This window comes from Thamnophis elegans, chromosome 13 (genome assembly GCF_009769535.1).
Source record: "Thamnophis elegans isolate rThaEle1 chromosome 13, rThaEle1.pri, whole genome shotgun sequence".
Lineage (NCBI taxonomy): Eukaryota > Metazoa > Chordata > Lepidosauria > Squamata > Colubridae > Thamnophis > Thamnophis elegans.
In genome coordinates, this window is record NC_045553.1 from 29,192,974 (window position 1) to 29,204,801 (window position 11,828).

Here is an 11,828-nt window from a genome sequence, read left to right on the forward strand (position 1 = left end):
TTATTGTGGGACTAGAACTCATGACCTCCTGAGGTTTGGCCCCCAGCTGGATTTCATGTCTAAGGCAAGGCTAGAACTTCCTGATGATTGGCCTAAAGTCACCTAGTTGGCTTTTATGCCTAAAGTGGGACTAGAATTCTAAGTCGCCTGGTTTCTAACCATTTTCAGTGCTGGAATGGAATGGGGTTTCCTCTATTTATATATTGTAGCTTATAATAATGTTATATTCTGATAGTAGCCTATATAATCTTCAGTCATATTAGCACCGCATGGACTCTGGCACTAGGAGAATCCTGGGAGAACTTTACATCATTGACCTTTTTCCTATTGGGTGGAGAGGCAAAAGTATCCATGTCCGGTCAGGTTTGAACTGTCAAGGCTGAACATGGAATTCTATAATAACAAGACTTGTTTCATCATTCTGTATATAGTCATTCTGTATCTTCAACTTTTTCTTGAAGGTCAGACTAGCTAAGGCTTGGAGATCTTCCCCATCACTGATATATTTTAGTGTTTGCATAACATAAGAGAAACCTTTGGGGTCCTTTAGAATTCAAACAAACCCTTTCCTGATTGGTAGCTCATACATCATGATCTCATGAACTACAAAAACATATTGTCTGAACTCATCAAATATCTCATCTGAATATACTTCAAGCTGAGTTAACTTCACTGTTGGAGACTATTCCCAGTTTTGTTTTTCTGAAGGTGCTAAAGACTGTATCTGGGGAAATTATTATAGTTGGGTTTAAATATTTATATCTTTTCAGCTCAGGTTGGCAAACAAGGGGTATCTCTTTAATCCATTTATTCTAACCTCTCAAGATCTATGAGAGATCTTGACTCAAACTCCTCCCACAAGTTTGGTGGACCAATAGAATCCTGTCTTTCCTTGTTTCTGGTTCATCCCTTATGGGAAGCCATCAATGGAGCCATGTGGTCCATATCTCAATCACTACTTTATTTGATATGGAATATATTCTAAATATTTCAGGCAACACTTTTGGAATGAGTCAATAAATACTTACAACTGAAAGTTGTATATGCAGCTCTGTATCTTTATTGATCAGCTTGATTGCACAGATTTCATTGTTTTTCCCATTCATGGTTTCCAGAACAAGTCTAACCTGAGACGTATTTTCCCCCACCCCACTAATAAATTCCATATCTCTTAATTTATTATTTTCCCCCTCAGACATTAAGGTTTGAAATCAGCCCAATTGCACATTGATGTGGGGCTCATAAGAATATACCATGCATGGTTTGGCGGTAAGCCAGCCTGACACTCTGCAAGCATTCAGTTTACTTTGCATCAAAACAGGAAAAAGAAAAAGGTTGGATAAATAATTAAATCATTTAAACACAAGAACATATTTGGAATTTAAATACATGGTGTAGCAATTCTAGCTCGCTATCTGGGAAACCAGCACACAAGTTGATTCAGATCAATCCTTCTGCTGCTTTGGAGTTTCTTCTCCACTAGATTTTTCTTGTTCATCTTCTTCTTCCTTTTTATCTCCCTCGTCTGCTTCCTCTTCCTCTTCTCCTTCCTCTCCTTCACCTTCTCCACCTTCCTCCTCACCCTCTTCGGTTTCTTCCTTAGCTTCTAAATAAAAAGAGAGATAAAACACAAAGTTTGAGATGTAAGATGACAGCATGTGGCCTGGTTGCCATTATAGAATAACTGGAGAATAACTAGGAGCAAACCCATTGAAAATATATGCAATATAATATCATTAAAAAGGTTTATGAATCTCTTAAAAATCAACATGCTCAAACCAATTTTGTTCATAAACTAAGTTAAAACTGGGCTGCAAAACACAGAATTCTTTCTAGCTTCTAAACTGCACAGATTACATGGAAAAGGATTTGTCCTGGTGAGATGAATAGAATAGAATAGAATAGTTTGAAGGGACATTGAAGGTCTTCTAGTCCAACCCTCTTCTTAGGCAGGAAACCCTACACCGCTAACCCTACAATAGGCTAGACACTGTTTAAGAACCTTTGAATCCAAAGTTAGAAATGTTGGCTATCAATTGATATTTGTACTTGGAAAAGGCAAGATATCAACAAATAAAACTTCTTTGATCTGCAGTAGAATTCTTTAAAAAAATGACTAATTCAATGCTTGCTTTCATTGATCAAAGCAATGGTAGCACATGATAGAAAAATATGTATTCAGCAAAGGAGAAAATAGAATATGCAAATCCAAGTGATGTTTGGTGTTTATTTAGGGTACAAAACCCCTTTTATCCTCATAGTTTCAATAATTGATAGTACTGTCATTTGTTGTTAATTCTAGTCAAATGAGCAGAACCATGCATGCCAATCAACAGCAATCTCCGCAATAAATCTTGACATGCATTTTGAATGGAAAAATAAAACTACTAGTTATAATACCCAATTTAAAGATTTTCAAATCATTTGGCAATTTTGCTTGATTATCTCATCTTCTATTTTAAATCAATGGATGAGAGATTTATCAAATAAAAATGTGAAAGAAAAAAAAAGATGATGGCCTTAAGGCATTTATCACTGAATTCAGGGATAGACTACAATCTTAAAGATGATGCCAAACCTTGAATTCAAGAATCATCCATTCCATCCCAAAGTTTGGGAAAAGTTTACACTATATGTGTAGTTAGAGTAGATATGGTAAAATAAATGAGTAAAATTCCCTAGCGGTATGCTCTCTTGATTTCAAGTATTTACTTTAAGTATGGTGTGTGAATGTAAGCCAATGAATTTCAGAATATATATTTTTTCTGCACAAAAGTACCTTCTTCTTCCTCCTCTTCCTCTCTTTCTGACGGGGGAGTTTCTTTGGCCTCCTCCATTTTAGTTGCCTCAATCGTCTCCTCGACATCTATCTGTTCTTCTTGCACATGGCTTGAATAATAGGCAGGGAAGGAACGAGCTGACATTAAGTAGGAACTGCTCTGTAAACCACTGTAGGCCGATCTTCCAAAGGTTGGAGCACTCTGCGTGTAGCCACTGCTTATGTTTCCCACACTTGTGAAACTGAGCCGAGTCTCTTCGCCTTCCAGCAGTTTTCTAGAAGACAAAAGGCACACTTCTTCACTGCCATTGTTACGGCATTCCTTCATTCATCAGTCATTCATTTTCTAGAGCCACCCAACTCAACCAAATAACTCTGAATGGCTTACAATTCTAAAATAGCTTAAAAGATGGTAAAGCAATAAAAGCATCCACTGCATAAGTAAGAATAAAGAGCAGCCGCGATAATTAATTAACTAACAGTAAAGCCAAGTAACAGGGCCCTTCACTTCTTTGAAACTTATTTACCAATAATTTAAAAGTATATCTTAAGATTTCAGCTCAAAATATGAATAATTTCTTAGCCTCGAATAGTCTTTTATTCCTCTTTCCCAGAGACATGGAAGAATCTGATTCTGGGAATGAAATGGGACATTTTCAATACAGTGTAGTGTAGATTAACATTCTGTTTGTGTCTCTTGAAGGGTTAGGCAGCCTCTTCTCCAATTATCTGAGCCAGAAAAAAGTTCAAAGGCATCAAATCTATGCATCAACCGCGTACAAAGAGAAATGCTGGCAGTTATATCTTCCTGGTTTCATGCATAGTTAGCCTGACCTCTGATGGGGGCACTAGTCAAATAAGAAACTTGTTGGGAATTTCTGTAATACTATAATCTTAAATTTCCTTGGCGAGAGTAGGAGTCTATTTGCAATATACTATATTTCTGTCATACTATATTGCATAATATCTCAGCATTCATCTGATAGTATGAAACCAAGGCAAACTGCCTCTCACATCTTCCATGCCTATAGCCTGAAACTGATATATATGTTCACTCTTGAGCATTGATGTCATATTCCATATTGTGCATAGTCCAATGCACTGCTATACAGCTTGTCATCACACTATAATAGCAATAGCAATAGCAGTAGACTTATATACCGCTTCATAGGCCTTTCAGGCCTCTCTAAGCGGTTTACAGAGAGTCAGCATATTGCCCCCAACAATCTGGGTCCTCATTTTACCCACCTCGGAAGGATGGAAGGCTGAGTCAACCCTGAGCCGGTGAGATTTGAACCGCTGACCTGCTGCTCTAGCAGTAGCCTGCAGTGCTGCATTTAACCACTGCGCCACCTTGGCTCTATAAGCATATCAAAAGTTTTCTTTGAATGAGACTTATAAATTATTTTCAAACTATTGGGGAAGAAAAAGACTGGGAAACAAAACTTACACTCCCAGTACATACTGGCTTAACTAGGATAATTAAAGGTCAACTAAAGGCATCTTAGGAACTCAAGAAATTGATGAATTCAGAAGCAAGTTAATGAAGCCAGTAGGAAAGACTTGTTTTCCCAAAGTGAAATGAAATGAATTTGTGCTTCTCAGCTCATTTCCTTCTTTAGGAGTTACCTATATGCTGCAATTTCGATATCCAGAGCCATTTTCACATTCAGAAGATCCTGGTATTCTTTCAGATACCGAGCCATTTCACTTTTTGTGGTTCTCAGTTCATTTTCTAATTTATTAACTGTATCCTGTTGGGGAGGAAATCAATAGTTAAGTGTATAATCTCACTTAGATCTGCAAAGCTCAAATATTTTTATTGTTTTTTGCCATGATAAGGAACAGTTTAGTTCCACTTCAGCAGAAGGGTTCATCTGGAATATCCAAACCTCGCATTCCCGTATTACTGATTTTGTTCCTAGATTGCATATATTTAAAGCAAAATAAAATACCTTTTATGCTGTTTAAGCTCCCTAAGGGCTCTGATCCTTAGACCAAAGTATATGTCTCAAAATCCATGGATTTTGATTCATTGTATTTAGGTTAAAAATGATAAATAATTTAGATAGTAGGCAAACTAGGAGAGCTGCAAATTATTCATATACAAAACATATGCCCAAATTAAGCTATATTCAGAGTAATTTTCCCAAATTCAATGAGACAGGTTAATCTTCCTTAACTTAAGCACCGATGAATGTAATGGATCTATTTTAAGCCAGAATCCAATCCATAGTTATAAATCATCATTTTCTTTAACAGGACTGTTAAAATACCTGTGTTAAGAATCGAGCTAACCTTCAATTCAAACTCATAAATTATTTAAGATGACAGGCAGAGGTAAGGCCAGACATGTCCACTTAGAAGTGCCATTTATCAAATCGATTGGAATTTTTCACATCAGTATTTATAATACTGAAGGATTATAATAAATTTATCTATAACCAGACCATCTCAAGATAATGTACTTCTACTTAATAATTGCATCCATACAATATACTTAGAAAATAAGATATGAGGCCTAATGGTAATACTTAAAAAATACGCTGATTTTGATTAATGTTAATTTTGGTTTGATGTTTGAACCTTAGCAAGTTCTACAAACTAGCTATTAAAAGTTCAGCATATGTGAGTATTGCTAAACATACCGCTACGTCATATTCTAATTTGAGCTGTTAGTAAATTAATATTAATCAGAATTAATTGGAAAAGTGTTTCGGTTGAAGTGGGATTTATAACTGAGCTTAATCTTCATAGATTAAAAGGCACAAACTGTCAATATTTTATACAGTTGTCATTGGTAAATAACTATTCCAGAACATAGCTTTGTTGAACCCACGCATAATAATTTCCTTTCCATTTAGAAGGATACAGCTACTGCATATATGGCTGTCATGGCTAATAACAAGTAGCCATCCATTTCAGCACCTTGGATGCTGGACAGCTCCTATGTTAATTTGGGTGTGGCAGAGGTGGGCAGAGACTTCTGGAGCATGTTGGTGCATTGCACCATTGCCTGCATGGAAACTGCTGCAGTTGTTGTCTGTTGCGTTCAAAGGTCACAAAACAGCTTTTGCAGGATGTGACACAGCTATTGGAACCACCAAACAAGTTTGACCTCATATGCATAACTTTAAAGCAACTAAATAGCTTTACTACAATCAACCCTGCTACATATTCTCTCTGGTTTTACTAACTCTCAGTTCGGAGTGATCTAGCAGGAGGTTTTAGAGGGATTTTAGCTATAGTGAATATTGCCACCTAATTGGGTGTGGGTAGTGAAACTCCTTTTTATCTTTTCTGCCCAGTAGATTATAAGGAGTCCAGCTATATTCCACCTCTGCACTAAACAGTTTCTAAAAACGTAGCACTGCAGTAAAGCACAGAAATGGTTTTGGAAAATCTGCTCTCTATTAATTCTTCGGCACAAACACAATCATTTTCAAGAATTGAAAGCTGAAAATATTTCAAAACTAAGCCACAACAAATCTTCTCCCCTTAACCCCTCCACCCCCACCCCACTTTAAGATTAGATATGGGCACTTCACTCAACTTTAACTAGCTTGTGATCTGTGACAGGACTCAAAAGGGTGTCCTATTAACCAGCAAGGGAGGTTTCTTTCTTTCTTTCTTTCTTCTTCTTTTCTTTTTTTCTCTCTCTCTCGCGCTCTCATTTTTTTTTTGCATTCACCCTGATAATGTTACCTAGTTTCCGCAAGGGGGAAAAAACCAAGAGAGCACCGAGAATCCCATAGCATCCCCCCATCCTCAGGAGAGGCTTAAGGAAGAAGACAAGCGCTTCCATTTGGACAGTTCCCTGGAGTTACCGCTAAAAGTCCCTGCACAACGATTCCATCCTTTTCCCCTTTTGTCAGGGGGAAAAAAATGGAAAGCTGCAATGGGACGATTACCATTCTTTATTCCTTTTTTTTTTTGGGGGGGGGGGAATCTCAGAGCAAGAAGCTGCCTGCAGAACCGAAGCCACACCGAAGGGCACATCGGATCAAAGCAAGCCTTGTACCTCCCCCAAGCTTTCTCTTTTGCTGCATCCGTTACACACCGAAGCGGACTGAGAGCTGCGCGTTCTGTCGCGGGAGCGAAACAAAACGCAGCTGTCAATCGCGTTTTCGGTTGCAGGGGTTCCCCAAATTTTGACGGGGGGGGGGAAATCTGAAAGCAACGGTGGAGGAAGGTGGATGGGAAGTTCAGGAATCCCCCCACCCTACCCGTCGGCTTTTGGAGAGCAACCGAGCGGCGCCAAGCGCAGCGGGAATGGCTGCGTCAGTCGCGGAGACGCGGCTTCTCTCGGCCAACAGCTCCCCCCACCCCCCCACCCGGTGGCCGCGAATAGAGAGACAGCAGCAGCCTCCTCCATCCCCGAGCGTCCCCCCTCCACCCGCCCCACCTGTAGGGCGGAGAGATCGGCGTTCTGCTTCTCCTCCAGCTCCTGCAGCTGCTTCTCGAGGGCTTCGTTCATGCCGCGGGTGGCCTCAATCTCCAGGGTCTTGGCCTTCAGGAGGCGACGGCTCTCGGAGACCTCGTCCTTGGCGGCGCGAACGGCGTCGGTGTTCTTGGCGGCGCTCTCGGTGAGGACGGTGAAGCGGCTGCGGAACCACTCCTCGGCGTTCTGCATGTTGCGCGCCGCCAGCTTCTCGTACTGGGAGCGGATGTCGCGCAGGGCGGAGGAGAGGTCGGGCTTGGCCGAGACGTCCATCTCGACGGAGAGGTGAGCGTACTGGATCTGGGCCTGCAGCTCGGCCAGCTCCTCCTCGTGCACCTTCTTGAGGAAAGCCAGCTCGTCCAGCAGGCTGTCGATGCGCTTCTCCAGCTCAGCGCGGGCCAGAGCCGCCTCGTCGGCGCTTTTGCGCACCTCCAGCAGGCGGCCCTCGGCATCCTCGCGGCTGAGCACCTCTTCCTCGTAGCGCGCCTGCAGGGCCCGCAGCGTCTCCTCCAGGCTCTCACGCTCGCCTTGCAGCGCCTGCTTCTCGTGGTTGGCCTCCTCGGTAGCCAGGCGCAGCTCGCGGATCTCCTGCTCGTAGAGGGAGCGGAAGCGGGAGGGCTCGCTGTGCTTCTGCCGCAGCACCATCAACTCCGCCTCCAGCACCTTGTTCTGCTGCTCCAGCTCGTGCACGCGCTCGATGAAGCAGGCGAAGCGGTCGTTGAGGTCCTGCAGCTGGGCTTTCTCCTGGCTGCGGATGGCTTTCAGGTCGTTGCTGATGGCCGCCACTTGAGTCAGGTCCATGCTTTCCACCGAGGGCGGCAGCAGCAAGGACGAGGAGGAGGAGGTGTAGCTGCGCCGGACCGAGACGGAGGAGACGGGCGCCGAGAGGCTGGAGTAAGTCGAGCGAGCCATTCCATAGCCGCCGCCGCCTCCGCCGCCTCCACCGCCGCTGCTCCGGACGCTGGAGAGATGCACTCGCGGGGTGCTCTCCACGAAGCGCCGCTTGTAGGAGGGGAAGTACGACTCATAGCCGAAGGTACTCATGGCAGCGGCTCGGTTGTTCCTGATGGGCGGGGATGGGGAGGAGGGAGGAAGCGAAGCTGCCACCTGGCCGAGGGAGACCGCTCTGCGGCTGGGCACTGCCGCCTGCCCCTATTTATACCGCCCGGGAGCCTCTGACGCAACCGAGACGCCCCCCATTCCCCCCAGCCCTCCCCAGCCCTCAGGCCAAGAGCCGAGAAGGCAGCGGCGCTGCGCAAGGGAGGAGGAGCCATTAGCCAGGGCGGTGGCTCCTTCGCTGATCCTGGAATATCCTCTCCTTCCCTCCCCCACGTCACCCCCGCTCCACTAGATCAAGCAGCTCCACCCATTCCTCGACCAGCCTCACTATTCTTTAGAGGACCAACGATGCGCTTCCAGTCCGCGGCAATCCGGGGTGGCCGCTTTGGGCAACCCTTAAAGCCAGCTGTGCCAGGCAACTGCCCTTTTTCCCCAGGAAAATTCCTTCCCTGCCTGCCCTTTCTCCATGCCTCTTTCTCATCCCTCTGCTCAAGGGTTGGTAAGCTCAATCGTTGATACAGGTGTAGCTGTTGTTAGTTGCAAAGTTGTGTTCAACCCATCATAACCCTATGGACAACATTCCTCCAATTCTCTAGCAATAGCAATAGCAATAGCAGTAGACTTATATACCGCTTCATAGGCCTTTCAGGCCTCTCTAAGCGGTTTTACAGAGAGGCAGCATATTGCCCCCAACAATCTGGGTCCTCATTTTACCCACCTCGGAAGGATGGAAGGCTGAGTCAACCCTGAGCCGGTGAGATTTGAACCGCTGACCTGCTGATCTAGCAGTAGCCTGCAGTGCTGCATTTAACCACTGCGCCACCTTGGCTCTACCATCCTCTGGAATCCATTTACGCTCATGCCGACTGTTTCAGTGACTCCATCCAGCCACCTCATTCTCTGTCATCCCCTTCTTCTTTTGCCCTCCATCTTTCCCAGCATGAGGCTCTTCTCCAGTGAGTCCTTCCTTCTCATTAGGTGTCCAAAGTATTTGAGTTTCATCTTCAGGGTCTGGCCTTCTAAAGAGCAGTCAGGGTTGATCTCCTCTAGGACTGACCGGTTGGATCGTCTTGCAGTCCAAGGGACTTGCAGGAGTCTTCTCCACCACCGTAGTTCAGAGGCCTCCAATCTTTGGTGCTCAGCCTTCCTTATGGTCCAACCTTCACAGCCATCTGTTGCAACTGGGAAAACCATAGCCTTGACTAGATGCACTTTTTTTGACAGGGTGATGTCTCTGCTTTTTAGTAAGCTGCCTAGATGTGGTACAGGTAGTCCTCAACTAACAACAGTTCATTTGGAGACCAAAGTTATGACACTAAAAAAGGGACTTATGACTGTGTTTCACTCTTAGGACAGTTGCAGTGTCCCCATGGCCATGTGATCAAAATTCAGATGCTTGGCAACTGGCATGTATTCTGATGGTTTCAGTCTCATGTGATCACCTTTTGGGACCCTCTGACAAGGAGAGTCAATGGAGGAGCCAGATTTGCTTAATGACCGTGTTGCTAACTTTACAACTGCAGTGATTCACTTAACCACTGTGGCAAGAAAAGTCGTAAAGTGAGGCAAAACTCACTTAATAACTGTCTCGCTTAGCAACAGAAATGTGGGGCTCAGTTGTGGGTCATAAGTCAAGACCTATCTGTATTGCTTAGCATCCTGTGGTCAGAGAACACACTCGGCCCCCTTGAACTCTTTGGAGTCCCCTTCACAGGATCCCTTGCCCCAAAGATTCACAGGGATCCCCTCTACAAATAGTCCTTGATTTACAACCATTCACTTAATGACCATGCAGAGTTACAACAGCATGAAAAACATGACATTATAGTGTTGCCTTGGTACTTGATTGCTTCAAAATTTGTCAAATTTGGTAGTCGACACTTTTTGAAACCGGTGTTTGTTTAGTACTTGACATATTGCCTCGGTGGCACAGTGGTTAGAGTGCAGTATTGCAGGCTACTTCTGCTGATTGCCAACTGACTGCAATTTGGCAGTTCGAATCCCATCAGGTTAAAGGTTGGCTCAGCCTTCCATCCTTCTGAGGTGGGTGACATGAGGACCCAGATTGTTGGGGGTAAGATGCTGAACTCTGTAAACTGCTTAGAGAGGGCTGTAAAGCAGTGTGAAGTGGTGTATAAGTCTTAGTGCTATTGTAATAGTAAGAAGGGGATGGCTATGCAGAACAGACAGGAAGTCAGCCATGCTGGGAAGGTCATTGCAAAAGCGGGGACAGCTACAGAGAGTGGACAGGAAGTCGGCCATGCTGGGAAGGTCATTGACATAGGAAAAAGGACAGACTGACAGTTATGTTGTGTGGTTTGTTGGGACTTGTCCTTTTTAGGACTCATCACACCTCCTGGTACCAATTAACATTGTGTACCGAGGTACCACTGTATGACCATTCCTTGCACCTGTGACCATTGCAGCATCTCCATAGTCAGGTGATCAGAATTCAGGTTCTTGGCAATGGGCATGCATTGACAATGGTTGCAGAGTCCTGGAGTCATGTGATTGCCTTGTTAGCAATAGCACTAGCAGTTAGACTTATATACCGCTTCATAGGGCTTTCAGCCCTCTCTAAGCGGTTTACAGAGTCAGCATATTGCCCCCAACAACAATCCGGGTCCTCATTTCACCCACCTCGGAAGGATGGAAGGCTGAGTCAACCTTGAGCCGGTGAGATTTGAATTGCCGAACTGCAGATAGCAGTCAGCTGAAGTGGCCTGCACTCTTACCACTGCGCCACCTCGGCCTCCTACCCAACCAGATTCCAACCGACAAAATCAAGGGGAGGAGCCAAACTTGCTCAGCCAATTGTGTGATTCACTTAACAACCATAAATTTGTAAAATTGGATGCCCTAACCACCGCTTTGTTTAGCAATAGAAATTCTGGTTCCAAATGTGGTCATAAGTCAAGGATTACTAGTAGTTCATGGCTGCTTCTGATCTATGCTAGAAGAAGGAGGTCCTTCTTTTGTCACCATCCATTAATTAAATCATTTGGATGGCTTATTCAAAGCAGTCCCAAGCAGTGACAGTGAAATAGCCTTCCCCCCCCCCCCTCCAATAGTGGGTATTTAATCAATGGAATGGCTTGCCCACTGGAGTTGTGATGCTCCATTGCTGGAGGTTTTTCAAGAAGAGATATTGAACAATGTCTGGGATGGCATAAGGTGGGCAGGGGGTTGGACTAGAAGACCTCTCAGGTCCCTTCAAGCCCTAGAATTCTATGATCTATGATTCTATATCCATTGAGAATGGAACAGAGTACAAACAGAGTTTCTTGGTTCATGAAACCAGTGTAGGATAAAGGTTTGAATGTTGGCCTGAAACTAGGAAGGTAGAAATTAAGGGCATTTTCTGTTGGAACTTAGTTCCTAATGACCAAATTCTTGGCAGTTTTCTTAGCAGCATTATCAAAGTGACTTGCAATTGGCATCCAGAATTTTTGTAATTTTTATTTTCCATCCAATATTAAGTACGTAAGTACCAATCCATCTTTCAAGGTTATTAAGCTAAAATTGGAGGTGACTTTAACCTAGCCTAGA

General features: G+C 44.0%; 1 protein-coding gene across 1 annotated transcript; it reads right to left on the reverse strand.

Moving 5' to 3' along the window:
* Positions 1 to 1,045: 1,045 nt before the first annotated feature.
* NEFL (neurofilament light) lies at positions 1,046 to 8,319 on the reverse strand. The gene is made up of 4 exons (XM_032229583.1): positions 7,185 to 8,319; positions 4,409 to 4,533; positions 2,780 to 3,054; positions 1,046 to 1,606 (listed from the first exon to the last, which is right to left on the reverse strand). Exons 1-4 carry the CDS (start codon positions 8,262 to 8,264, stop codon positions 1,446 to 1,448), a joined length of 1,641 nt encoding a protein of 546 aa, XP_032085474.1. The 5' UTR covers positions 8,265 to 8,319; the 3' UTR covers positions 1,046 to 1,445.
* Positions 8,320 to 11,828: the final 3,509 nt, after the last annotated feature.